Genomic DNA, 14,048 nt, shown 5'->3' with positions numbered 1-14,048 from the left:
TGGATTCACTGGGCACAAGGCAGGGCAACACACACACACACACACCCATTCACTTTAACATTCACTCTGGGGCACAATTTAACACAGCCAGTTCACCGACCAGGTGTGTTTCTGGAGGTGGGAGGAAACAGAGCAGGTAAAGCTTTCAGCACCTAGGCTGCTCTAGACTACATGAATCAGCCAGTAACACATGTGCTAAAGACACACACACACAACCATACCATTAATAACACTTTAAGATTATGGGAACTGGAATTAACAATCCCATAACCTTGTGGCATGAGCAAGTTTGGTCATCTCGTTTCTCAGAGCACATCGGTGCTGACTCATCTTTAGCCCTCCTGAAGAGGCTGGATGCTGGAAACAGAAAATAAAATAAGCCTCTGACTTCAGAGAAAGAGAGAGAGAGAGGGAGGGAGACATTCTGCAGGGAATTAATGTGAACGTCTACACACATTCCGGATCACAGCGGACATAGGTTCTCTGCCTACTTTGATGTGTAGGTTAATTAGCAGGCCAGCAGGACAGGGAGAGGGGTGATGGGGTAACAGAACAACATCTGTTTGCTGGTGCTTTTATAGCCTCTTCAAAAGAAGGACTCAAAATTCTGGCAAAATGCAAAGTGACTCTGGTAGACTGGGGGCCTCTGGTGAGTCAACTCTCTTAACACCACATAAATATCCACTTTAAAACCCTGGTCTGACTAAGACTTTGAATTAGTCTCTCTGGTTAAAAAAGGCGGAAGGATCACATTAAAACAGCAATTACCAGAGTTGCAGATCCAGATCTCTACAAGTCTTGAGATGTCACTTTTATTTAGCTAAAAAACTAAATTAGCATTTCATTTTTTTTTTTGTTGACAAAATCGGATAAGAGTTTGTATTGTTTGACTGAATATATTAAGTCAATTATAATAATGAGTTAATAAAAATAAAAAAGAAAGATGAGCATGGTCAGAACATTGGGACTCACATTAAAATACATTAACATGTATTTTGTATCTGGATATAATTTAACCTGATTCTGTTTTCATCGGTCAGCAGTGGTCATCTCACGCCTCGACTACTGCAATGCCATACTAACTGGCCTCCCGGCCTGTGTAGTAAAACCACTCCAGATGATTGAGAACGCAGCAGCACGTCTGGTTTTCAACCAGCCAAAACGGGCACATGTCACCCCGCTGCTCATTGAGCTCCATTGGCTACCAGTTGCTGCTCGTATCAAATTCAAAGCTCTTACAATCGCCTACAAGGTGATGACAGAACAGGCTCCTTCCTACCTGCACTCACTCCTGAAGGCTTACGCTACCTCCCGGCCGCTGCGCTCCTCCAATGAACGTCACCTCGCTTTACCAAACAAACAGTCACACAAAGCAATCCAGACTGTTCTCATACAGAGTTCCCCAATGGTGGAACAAACTACCTTCCACTACCAGATCAGGAGAATCTCTCACTATCTTTAAGAAACTCCTGAAGACAGAGCTCTTCAAAGAGCACATACTCTCCTAACACCTCTAACACACTAACTACTTCTAATCTCATTTCCTTCTTCCCCTCCTTCACTCCTCTATCCTATTATTTCCCTTTGACCTCCTTTAGGCCCTATCTAAAGATGTTTTACCTTTAACTTCTATTACGTTTGTACTTCACTATTGTAAGTCGCTTTGGACAAAAGCATCTGCCAAATGTAATGTAATGTAATGTACAATGCGTCTCCAGAAAGACCAGGTATAATACTATTTTACTTTTCTTCATAAAAAGCAAATAAATACCAACCATTTTACTCCAGACAACAATTACACCTGTATACTCATACTTAGTGCTGTCATGAATCTTTATCATCAGCAGCAGCGATTTTGGCGTTTGCAGGGACCTACTGAAGGGTTTACAATAACATATTAATATTAATAAATACATATATTATTCATAATATTTAAGTGGCAGCAAAGGAACCACACGTCTGTAGAGATATTGTGATTTAAAATAGCAGTGCTAAGATAAATGTATGAATGGAATAGCACTGTTGAAGTAAATTCATGGTTAAAATAGCCATTGTGCTTTGCTGGTATGTCTGCTGGGATATAAAATTTTTTAGCTTAGTGTTCAATAAATATTTTTCTATTGTAGTTTTGTAACTGCCAAATATTTTTGTATTCAGTGTTGGCCAGAAAGGGTAAATCCAGTGCATCTATTATTTCTTTTTTTTTTTAGTCCTAACAGGACATAAGCATATAGCACTAACATATACAGGCGTGTTTAAAATCATAAAAGATAAATAGATGTGACCCTTTTTCAGAGCAAAATACTTTCAATAGCTAGAAGGCAGGAGTAAAGGACAAGCAGAACGATTTAAATGTGCTGCAAGAAAGAGAGACATCTATCATGAAACATTCTGTTTCTGGAACACTTAACATGTACGTACATGCACACATACACACACACACACACACCCTAAATCAGGCAGAAAGCGTCACCTCAACACACCATGCTTCACTTTTGAGTGATTACTGTCATAAAGTGCTGCCTGCAATTTTCTTACACACTCCTCACAGTCAGAGGCTATGAAAATTAAGCCTACCCTGCTTGCACAGTCTAGGACGCACAGTCTTTTTGAGTGCATCGCATCAACAGCCTTTTCTGATGCAGGCTAGAATACCTACATTAATAATCAGCAAACCCTACAACCAAACGTTTCCTGTAGCTGCAAAAGGAATCTGTACAAACTTTAGGATACAGTTTAGACTACTGTTCCCTGCAAATGTGTTTTAGTTCATCAACATTTCTAGGTCAGCCCTTTCAGGTCATTCCACAGAGTCTCGACTTGTTACAACACTCAACATCTCTTCACCTTGAGGTCATGGACTGCTGACCCTTACAGGCATTAAGGTACTAAGGCAGCAAAGCAGTCCAAATCAAGGAGCTACCCACACCATGCTTTACAAATAAGATGAGGTTCCTGCGTTTCCTCCAAACATGTTTTGTATCAATCAATAAAACATTTTCATTTAAGCACTGTGTAATCGATCTTCTCATCTAGGTGGTCAAATGTCAAAGGCCAGCATATACCATATTTTTCGCACTATAAAAGGTACACTTTAAATACTTTAATTTCCCCCAAAAATCGCCAGTGCGCCTTATAATCTGGTCCGCCTAATGTGTGCATGTTACCAGTCATTCCGCTGATGTGCAGTGTTAAAAAAAAGAATTTCAGTTTAGTTTCTCCAGTACTGAGACTGGAGCAGCATTAGCATTAGCCATTAAACACACTAAGTGCTAGCACTTTTGCTGTTCAGAGGTGAGTATTATCTGCCTGTTGCCTGTTGCTAACCCCATCTAACACTGCTGGAGCAACATTAGCCTTAGCCGCTAACCACGATAAGCGCTAGCTCATTCACTGCTCAGAGGTGAGTATTATCTACCTGCAGCCTGCAGCTAACCCTGTCTAACACTGCTGGAGCAGCATTACCATTAGCCGCTAACCACACTAAGCACTATCACTTTTGCCGTTTTAAGGCAAGTATGTCAGACTGTAGTCTGCACGTTTATCATGTTAAAACATACAACTGGCTTACCAGAACACTCAGGGTTCCTCAGTGTAGCGCTTTTGGGCAGTATTTAATAGCTCTAACCCCGGCTAGCGGTTTGACGCTAATGCTAATGCTGCTTCACCTAGCCTTAGTGCTAGAGAAATCTGGAAAAAAAAGCTTACTGTAAATAAAAGAAAGCCCTTTACTCAACTAATTTTTTTTAAATCTTGTATATAATTTTAAATATATTTTGATATTTACAATTTACTGTACATCAATAGTACATGAAGGTTTTTAAGTAGCCTTTTCTAGGAGTCTCAAAACACAGTCTGACAACTAAGTCTTAACAGTTTATCTAACAATAAAAAGACAGGAACAGTACAGAAGTGTGCATTTGTGTGTTTGTCTATAGCTGTGACAGATAAACATCAGATCACATATTAAAGTGGTTTAATTATTTGCAAGAATTCCCATACTTTTTCTTGCATGATATTTTCTCTTTATTTAAAAATAGACTGCATTTAGGAAGTGAACTCTAACTGCCTGAAGATTACATATTAATATTATCACAATACTTTTCCAATGATATCAGTGGTATCATCATACTGAGATTCTGCGATACACGATATATCGCAAGACAATTCTCGGTTTTAAATTCTTATCTGTGTTACTAAAGAGAATAAACACTCCTAAATAGGCAATTATGTATTTATTGGTGTCAGTTTCACAGAACTTGGCAACCAAAAACCCTTTACCACTGGTGTACCCTATTTATTTGATTAGAGACACGACGTGGAGTAATAAAGCAGTAACTTTTGAAAGTCAAGGCGAGTTCAGGACGCCCATGTTTCAATAAAAATATCAATATTTTACACCACATATCGATAATGCATCGCAAAAGAAAACAATATGATACATTGCCATAACAATACTAAAATGCATCATTGATATAAATATGACTGTTGACGTGTGTGAGTCCCCAGAAGAAGAAGAAAAAAATGTGATCAATAATTTACTAAGTGAGATATTTACAATGAAATACCAGCAAAAAAACAAAAAAAATGCAAACGATTGAGGACAGAGGGGAAGTGAGATGGTCTGCTCCCACTCAGCTGTCCCTCAGCGCTGCAGCCGTGGAGGTTACAGCTCCTCATTCCAGCCTTGTACAGCTTAACCTCCTTTTAAAAGTCAAAAGCCTTCATCAGGCCTGGCTGGCTGGGCTGCAGCAGGGTGATTAGACATGCTTGCTCAGGTTTCTGATGCCATGACCATGTCCAGTGAACCACAGAGCTCTGAAAGCTCCACTGCTCCACACCATGGCTAAAGGCAGAAGGCAGGAGGAAACAGCCCTAATAAACCTGGCTTTTGAATAAAAGAGCTGCTTCACTTCAGTTTAGTACCAACATATGAGTTTGAAAATATGGCAGACAGATCTGGAACTTTCAGTGCAAGTGCAATATGGAGAAACAATCATAGAGTTCAGATCTGGGCTAAATGAAATCTTGGATAATAAAATGTCACCATTGCACTTTTGGCAAAAACATCCTTGCAAGAAATAGTTTTCAGCTTGGAAACACATCATGAAAGTAGGTTAGACAGATCTCAGACTAGCTTAAATGATAGACTGAGAGTCACACACTATATTTGTTTAGGTGAAAGTCCATGTGCAAGTGACCCAGAAAGTGCTATTTTTTGGCAAATGTTTTAGATGAGAAGTGGGAGTAATGTATTTTTTACTACAGGGTGTCAGAAAAATATATGAGTAATTTATCCGAAATAAAAAATCTCTGTGTAAATAGCTAATATGGGAGTGGCTCCTTGATTTGCATTCTTCTGGTCACCACCAAAAACATATGACAGTATAACCCATTTATAGTTTGAAAATTAGCTACACATTCTTAGCACATACAGTAATAGCAGTATGTAATAGCAAAACTTATTACTCAAAGTTTTTTCCTACATTGTAAATGAATACTGACGTCATCCAGACTATAAAGGAACAGATAAGAAATTATGTAGTAACTTAAAAGTGTTAAACAAACCAAAATACTTGAAGCATTTAGGTGCTCTTATCGGAGGTGCTGTTAACTTGTGGTTTCTGAGGCTGATAACTCTGATAAACTTATTTTGTGCAACATAGATAACTTTTGGTCTTCCTTTCCTGATGAGAGCCAGTTTCACCATAATGTTTTGATGGTCCTTGCGACTCCACTTGAAGATACTTTCAAAGTGCTTAAAATATTTCGTATGGACCGACCTTCATTTCTTTAAGTAGCGATTTTCTTAACTTAGTTATGTAGTTGTTGCCATACTATGATTAGACCATTCCTTAAATAGGGCTTTTCACTGAATACAAACTCTACCCTCTTCACGCTACACAATTATTTACCTAAAGTTTCCACAAACATGACATATTTTACATCTGTAACAATAACCATCAATAAGACTGGGTTTGATAGGCAGGTCCTGATAATTGTCACTGATGACAAAAGTTGTGTGTTTGATACCCGGGTTTAATAACCTGACACTGTTGGGTCTCACCGCTCCCCAGATGCCACAGTGATGGTTGCTCACCTCTCCGGCACATGTGCTCACTATATCCCTGTGTGTGTGTGTGTGTGTGTGTGTGTGTGTGTGTTGTTTTTTACTGCATGGGTTGTGTAAATGCAGAGACCAAAACTGTGTACAGTATAAATGGTGAATATGGTTGTCTGTGTCTACATTAAGAGGATATAATAAAAATATGAAAAATAATGTGTTCTTTGCTAATAATAACTCTGACCTTGCTGGATGGGAGTGGTCTTTGGCTGGCTGGGCTGAGTTTGGTTGTTTTTGCTCCCCTCTGGAGAGTAGCTGCGACTGGAGCGAGCGCTGGACGAGGGGGGCTCCTCTCTCTTTAGTGGTGGGTGATCCCGGGCAGGGGAGAACGAAGATTTACGTTTCTGGCTCTCACGGTCGCCTCTTAAGCAGGATCAGAAGTGTAAAAGAAGTGTAGTTAATAAGAGGAAATAATAGTAAAATATGAGAAGATAACTCCTATATGTAAAGGTTTAAGAAAACATCTAGCAAATAAGAATCAAATAATAGCCCAAAGAAAAATAGATATTTTCAGTTTGATCACAAACATATAATCTAATAGATTATAATTAAGGTAAATGATGAATCATATTCATTGGTATTCCTTTAAGTTAAACACTTCTCTAAGATTGATCATTTTGTGTCACATTGATCACTATTTGTGTCTCAAATATGTCCATGTTCTTGTGCTTACCTTCGGTCTGGATTTGTAGTACCATATGTAGGGCTGTTGTCTCCTCTGTGGGGTAAATTTAAGAGTGGTCGTGGAGGGGCTCTCTGACCCCTGCTACTGGAGTTCCCTCTGCTACTGCTCCTAAAAATGATAAATTATACTGAAGATATATATAAAAAAAAAAAACTGAAAACTTATTATCCACATACAGCTTCATTAAATGTGTTTTTAAAAAATGTTAAAATTATTAGATGCTATTAATGAATAAAGTAAATAGTTCAAGAAAAAAAAGTAATGGCGTTTGTCTGTTCAGATTACTTAAGTTTGCAAATGTTCTTGAGTTTTAGACATCACAAGCATTATCTGCATTACTTCAATCTGTCACTTTGGATTTGGAGTGCGACTGACTTTTAAACTTTTAAATCCGATCTGAGTGTCCAGAAAGCCCAAAACAAGGATTCAAGGAGAATTTGTCACTCACATCACATATGGTACATGAGGTGGAACGAAACTGTAATCTCACGGTTCAGTTCCACCCAAAGAACTACTGTTAGAATAAGATAAATATAAAAAAACATAATATGTAGTAACATTTCAATCTATCCTCTTTATGTTGTTCGGATATAACTTGCATTAATGTATTTGATTTTAATTAATTACATTTTTTTCATTCCCAAACTATTAAAATTCAATACAAATCTGGTTTTAACCTAGATATGCCAAATTTCGGATTTGGACCGGCAGTCTGAACACAGCTTAGAAGTTTTTCATTTCCACACATTTCCAGGCAACATATGACAGCGTCAGGTTTCTACACAGTTCATGAAATGAAATTGATTCAAATTAGTTTTTCATTGACATAAACATAATCCCACTTAAAGTAAAAAGTGAGTAAAAAAAAATAATAAATAAATAAATAAAATAAATAAATAAATAAATAAATAAATAAATATATATATATATATAAATATATATATATATATATATATATATATATATATATATATATATATATATATATAATTAGATTTTATACAGTTAGAAATGATTAGAGATACACCAAAATGAAAATTTCTGGTACAAAACTGAAACAAATTACAAAATAATAAATACCAAAAACACATTAACACTTTAAAATGAAATTGATTTTTTAATGTCTGAATAAAACAAAGAAAAACTATATTATTTTTGTCTTGCTTTTAAAGAAAGTTATTACAAAACTATATTTTAAAAATATTTATTAAAACAGTCCACATTTTTATATCCCACCACAATACACCACATGAATTATTGAATGACTTTATTTCAGCTACTCTAATCAAACATTTAGCTACCTCATCCATGAGAATTGCACTGTTAGCACAACAGCACTATTTTATTTATAAATGTACCACAGTAGTGCTATTTGATTCATAAAATATACCTCAGCGATGCTACTAAAGTCACATGTGAGTGAAATTTACACAGTAAAAGGCAGACAGCCTTTTGCAATATTTTGGTAAACAACCAAATTCTAATGCTAAGTTAGCTCAGCTAACAATACTATTCCATGTTCCCACTATAGCCTGGACAGCTTGTATCTGCATCAGAAAAAAATATTACTTTATTCAATAATAAATTAATCATTGTTTGGTTTAAATTGTCTTTTCACTTTCAATTTGACAGACAAAACACTGAAAGTTTTGAAAAGTTTTTTTTTGCCATTATCTATACATATCTAATTTTCATGTGAGCTTTTACTTTTAGCATGCATATTCTGCCTAATTCCAACATTTTAAATACAGAGCTGCCACTGTGTTGTTATGAATGTTATGATTGTGGCATTAAGAAAAGCAGAAAGGGCTCACAGGACCCAGTGTGAACAGAGCTGCATGGGAGTCAGGAGTAAAGAGTTATTAGGGCTGAGCCACTGCTACTCCTCAGTCTAATTCAGGTTAAGCAGAGGGCAATGGGGAAAACAAGCCCCGCATCTTTCCTTTACTTTTAATTTAATTGTTTATTTTAGGAGTTTGCCCCTGGCTTTTCAAGTCTGCAGTTGGAGCCTGTTGGGCTAGAGGTCAGTGACACTGCAAAATGACCTCCTGACATCTATACCTTTTGGGGAACAGGCCACATAGTCACACTGCGGCTCCAGTCTCAGCGTATGCAAGACAAATGCAGTAAATAATGGAGTCAAGGCTAACTGATGCTTGCCTCTAAAACAGGTCCAGGAGTTATATCCTAGTTACTCCAGTGGAACTTGTCTGATGCTTGACTAGTTTCTAACAACAAATTCTGTCATTATTTACACACAGAGAAATGCATTCAGTCCCTTCGGTTAAACAGAAAAGCCACGTGAACCACCTTCATCCAGGATCTCAACGGTTTCCACACAAACTATTTGCATTCAGTGATATCTGTTGCAACAGCTGTAAAGCAAAGTGCTGGCTTTAGTGAGCTCATTGTCTGCTGATGCCTTTGATTCGGCAGCCTGATTAGCGGTGGCTATACGACGTGCCGTAAGGCTGTAACACCGCAATGAAGGTATAAATGGCACCTGGTTTCCACGACCTGTGACTGAACTCAGACCACAAACTAAACAAAGAGTGGGCTTAACGTGGCTAAGGACTTTAATGACCTCGGGCCTGGCTGAAACTATCCAGACACCATCCACCATTTGCTGCCCAGAGCCAACTAGATTCAGTCACACTGAATAAATAAAAGCTAAACGTCTCCAGTGACCTGCTCAGCCAGAAGCTTTAGTAGCGTTTGTAGAACCATGTAAGTGTAAAATGTCTCTCATTCCTTCAGGCCATTGTGGTCACGCAAATATACTACACAGCACACAGAAAAAAAATGGCTTATCTTTAAATAGAAGTCAATGTAAAAATATTTTTCCCCAAGTAATTTTAGAATATTTATATTAGAAATCATCGTAAACTTAATATAATGTAAAGGACAACTGTTAGATTCACATTATATCAAAGAGTGAAAAATTACAAAAAAGGAAATACAAGGTTTTTGCCCAACAGCCATAAAATACTTTTACAGGAAAAAAAACAGACAGTAAACACCTAAATAATTGTACTTTTTAAACTGTATTTAAGTATCAGCTTGGAAAAAAATATACACACTTTACTGAAATGGTACTTAGAGAGAGTACTTGTACTTTTACTTATACATTTTTAGGACAACAGAAAATGTTCTTTTAACATTTCCATTTAGATGTACAAACTATAATAAAAAACATATCTCACCAGAATTGTTTTGTTTGTCTTGTGGATTTTACTGTGTTATTATTATTAAAATATCAAACAAAATCAGTATGATTGTGGATGGGACAGGACAAAATCAGTACATAGAAAAATAAAATAAAATGCCAATAGATACAATAAGGTGGTGTTTGAATCTGTACACTGTGTCCATTAGTTAAATGTTTGATATTTTCTGTTTTTTTTAAAGCTCTTTCCCCCCCCCAATACCACACAGATTAGTTTGGCTGGGATAAATAAAACCATCATTACATAAGATCCTCTCTCCCCCTGCTCACTTAACTCTAAAGCCATTTTCACATATATTGTAAATTCTGGAAAATGTTTAGAGAATCCGGTCCATTATTAATGAGTTATCTGAGGTCATTTCCCTGGCATTTTAAACTTTTAAACATACAGCGGGCAGATGGAGATTTTTCATGTCAGACACATGGGGTGGTACCTGTGTAGCGTGTGCAGGAAGCATTTCACACACGGCTCTGAGATCACCCGTATTAGGGGGCTAGCAAACCAAATTCAGGACATTTCAGTTTCAGTTTTAAAACTGTTGTTTTATTTAATAAACTAAATACAACATTACTTCCAAATTCCGAATAAAAATTGTAATTTAGAGCATTTGTTTGCAGAAAATGAGAAATGGCTGAAATAACAAAAATGATGCAGAGCTTGCAGAGCTCAAATAATGCAAATAAAATAAGTTCATATTCATAAAGATTTAATAGTTCAGAAATCAATATTTGGTGGAATAACCCTGGTTTTTAATCACAGTTTTCATGCGTCTTGGCATGTTCTCCTCCACTAGTCTTACACACTGCTTTTGGATAACTTTATGCCACTCCTGGTGCAAAAATTCAATTCAGTTTGGCTTGATGGTTTGTGATCAACCATCTTCCTCTTGATTATATATATTTTTAAATTTGGTAAAATCAAAGAAACTAAATTTTTAAGTGGTCTCTTATTTTTTCCAGAGCTGTATGTAAACAAACATAGAAATAAACACAATAGACAATATCACAACTATTAAATATTATTGAGGTAAGGTTCATTTATTGTACGATAGTGTTAACAAGACGATAATGTAATTATCATGACAGGACTAAACCATCCAATTTCCACTTCTATATTCCATAACAGGTTTCAAATTAGATACTGAATCCCTTCTATATAGATATTGAATTACTATTACTACTCAAGTGTCTTTATGCAAAAAACAAGCATATCACACACACTAAACTTGTGGGCCAATAAACAAAGAAAACTTAAAGAGATTTGCTACTTCTGCATATGTGAGTACACAAACTTTCTCTGTGAAGTACTGTACAGCTTCTCTGTACTTTTAACACCCCTGGGCAGCAAATCGCGCCTCAGCACTGCTGTCTGACACTTTGCATGATCCGACCTAATGCTTAAACATGGCCTGACATGTGGAGCTGTGTTATTTACCGTGTCAGTGGGTGCAGAGACAGCGAGACAGGTGTGGCTCGGTTTGTGTGCGCAGCTCTGGCCTGCAGTGAGGATGAAATGGGAACTTCAAACAGAAGATCAGTACAGTGGCTGAACAACAGGGTGCCACAGAGAGTGGCAAACACTGAGCAGGCAAAATAAACAGCAGCGTTCCTTCAGACACAGCAGGACGGACAACTGCGCAGGCCTGCAAATGTGCATGACAGATCCCAGACGAGATGAGAGGAAGCCTTTTTAAGCATTGGGGCCTGCTAGACATTTTTAGGCCGCAAAGTTAATACAGAGATGATTTCAGAAAAGCAATCGGAACAAAACACACAACAAAACAAGCAACAAAATCGACTACCTCAATCACCAGAGCTTTCATCCAGCGCTTTCATCAGCGAGATCAGTAAACAGTAATTACCGGCAGGCCAACACATAAAATATTAAACACTAAAGTTGGGGCCACGGGTTGCTTTTCTAAGAGAGCACATACTACCCATTAAAGAGCTACTGAGGTGATTCCAAGGTTCAAAGGGAAGCTGTCTGCCAACCATTTGCACTTTAGACGTGCTTGACAGGGTGGCCATTTTGGCTCATTATCTGCCATTCATCATATGAGGTCACGCAGAGACCTAGCTCGAGCGCACAGAGAAATCCACAGGCTCTCTCTGCACTCCACCCCCCCTCGCCCCCACCCTTCACACAGAATACCCTTACAGCACAGGGCCTCCACCAAAACCCACACACATCCCCAGAGCGTGTGTGCATGTGTACACCCACAGTATATACGAGCACACGCCATCATCATCACAGGTTCTGAACAGCAGACCTCAGACCTTGATCTATTACGAGTGTGTGGTTGAGCTCTGACTATTATTTGGCACACATGCTCAGCGGACGAGGGCCGCGCACTCTTCCTCTGCAGTGGTTTTCAAACTGTGAGGATAAGTGGGTCGTGAGAAACCCACATCACTGCTCGCTTCTTCTCAGGCAGAGAGGAGCATATTGAGACATTTTAAACAGAGAAACAATTTCTACAGCCATCAGATGCTGCGATGCTGAAAACAAAACACGGATTTGTGAACTAGTGCTAGCTAGGAGTGTAAGAAAATGTTTATTATTATTATTATTATTATTATAGTAAAATATTTGCTTTTCTGATTGCATAAACAGTATATTTGTCTTGTATAAAGTACCAGTCCATAGTTTAGACACACCTTCTCATTCAATGTTTGTCTTTATTTATGGCATTTTCTATATTGTAGATTAATATTAAAGACATGAAAACAACCATGGGACACATATGGAATTATGTACTAAACAAAACAAAAACACACAAAAAAAGTGTTTGGTCTCCACAATCCCCTTACCTCAACCCAACTGAGATGGGATGGGATGAGCTTGAGCTTTACAACATGAAGGAAAAGCAGCAACTATTGTTTAGCACCTCCAGGAATTCTCATACTTCAAGACGCTGAGAAAACCATTCCAGGTGACTCAACCTCATGAAGACACTGAAAATATGTCATTAAAACTAAATGTGGTATTTAGAATAATCTAAAGTATAAAACATATTCTGGTTTGTTTAACACTTTTTGCTTATGTATTCCTGTTTAGCTTTAATGACTTTAATATAAAAGTTACAAATGTAGAAAAGTTATCTTTAACAAAAAGAAAGAAAAAATAAAACACATTAAATGAGAAGAGATGTGCCCAAACTTTTAAGTGGTTCTGTTCATTGTGTACATGTTTTATATGTGCAGGGTTTGGGCAGTAACATACTTCTTGGTCTCACGTACTGTTTTTACTGTGCTCTAACGCACAAGCACAAACAAGCTGGCAGATTTCATTTCAGTCATCTTTTAGCTCCAAATAAAGCTTGTATTGTCCAATCCTGGATATAGTCTATGAATCTTTATGAACAAGTTTGGAACACCTAAAGTAGACTTTATATACAATAACCAGCCCCTGCCACAAGTGCTTAGGTCTTTCTGTGTAAGGTACCCTTTAGAGTCCTGGAATGAAATATGTGCATCATTGCCTGTTAGACACCTCAGGAAGTGCATTTACAGTGTTAAGAAGAAGTGATAGTTCAGGTCAGTGTTCTCCATTATGGCATATCTGCCATAGTGAATGCTTTTAACAGCTCTAAACAAAATGTTATATTAGCAGGGATACACAATATTTGACAACCAATAAAACGTGAATAGACCAAATAACAAACAACTGTTCAACAGATTTTACATTTACATTTTAGTTATGTAATTTTTTTTTTTTTTTTTTAAATATGACAAAATTCATTTTGGCTATTAAATCTGTCAATGGCGAAAAAGTGGTCAAATTAATGAAAAAAAAAAAAAAAAAAAAAACACATCGTCGGTATTTGTGCTTCTGCCAAATGTTTAATTTAGTTTTCGGTATTATTTCAGTGCATGCCCAGAATTCAGGCAAGGAGAACCTTATGAAAACATTTTTTTAATGTTCTAATTTAATTTAGAAAACAAATGTTGCCTTATCCAGTACACAAATCACCTTAGTTACTGATCAACAAATAGCCCAATTTAACTAATAA

The 14,048-nt window shown here is 37.2% G+C and overlaps 1 protein-coding gene across 1 annotated transcript in view; it reads right to left on the bottom strand.

Moving 5' to 3' along the window:
• LOC103022647 (periphilin-1) overlaps positions 1-14,048 on the bottom strand; it is a 32,849-nt gene that overhangs the window by 10,672 nt on the left and 8,129 nt on the right. Inside the window, exons 6-7 of the mRNA XM_015604495.3 lie at positions 6,798-6,917; positions 6,309-6,487 (exon numbers count right to left, since the gene is read on the bottom strand). Of these exons, the coding sequence (XP_015459981.3) occupies positions 6,309-6,487; positions 6,798-6,917 (299 nt within the window). The remainder of the gene's footprint in view (positions 1-6,308; positions 6,488-6,797; positions 6,918-14,048) is intronic.

This window comes from Astyanax mexicanus, chromosome 2 (assembly GCF_023375975.1).
Source record: "Astyanax mexicanus isolate ESR-SI-001 chromosome 2, AstMex3_surface, whole genome shotgun sequence".
Classification (NCBI taxonomy): domain Eukaryota; kingdom Metazoa; phylum Chordata; class Actinopteri; order Characiformes; family Acestrorhamphidae; genus Astyanax; species Astyanax mexicanus.
Note: the sequence above shows the minus strand (reverse complement) of the source record. Positions and strands in the feature narration are given on the sequence as shown.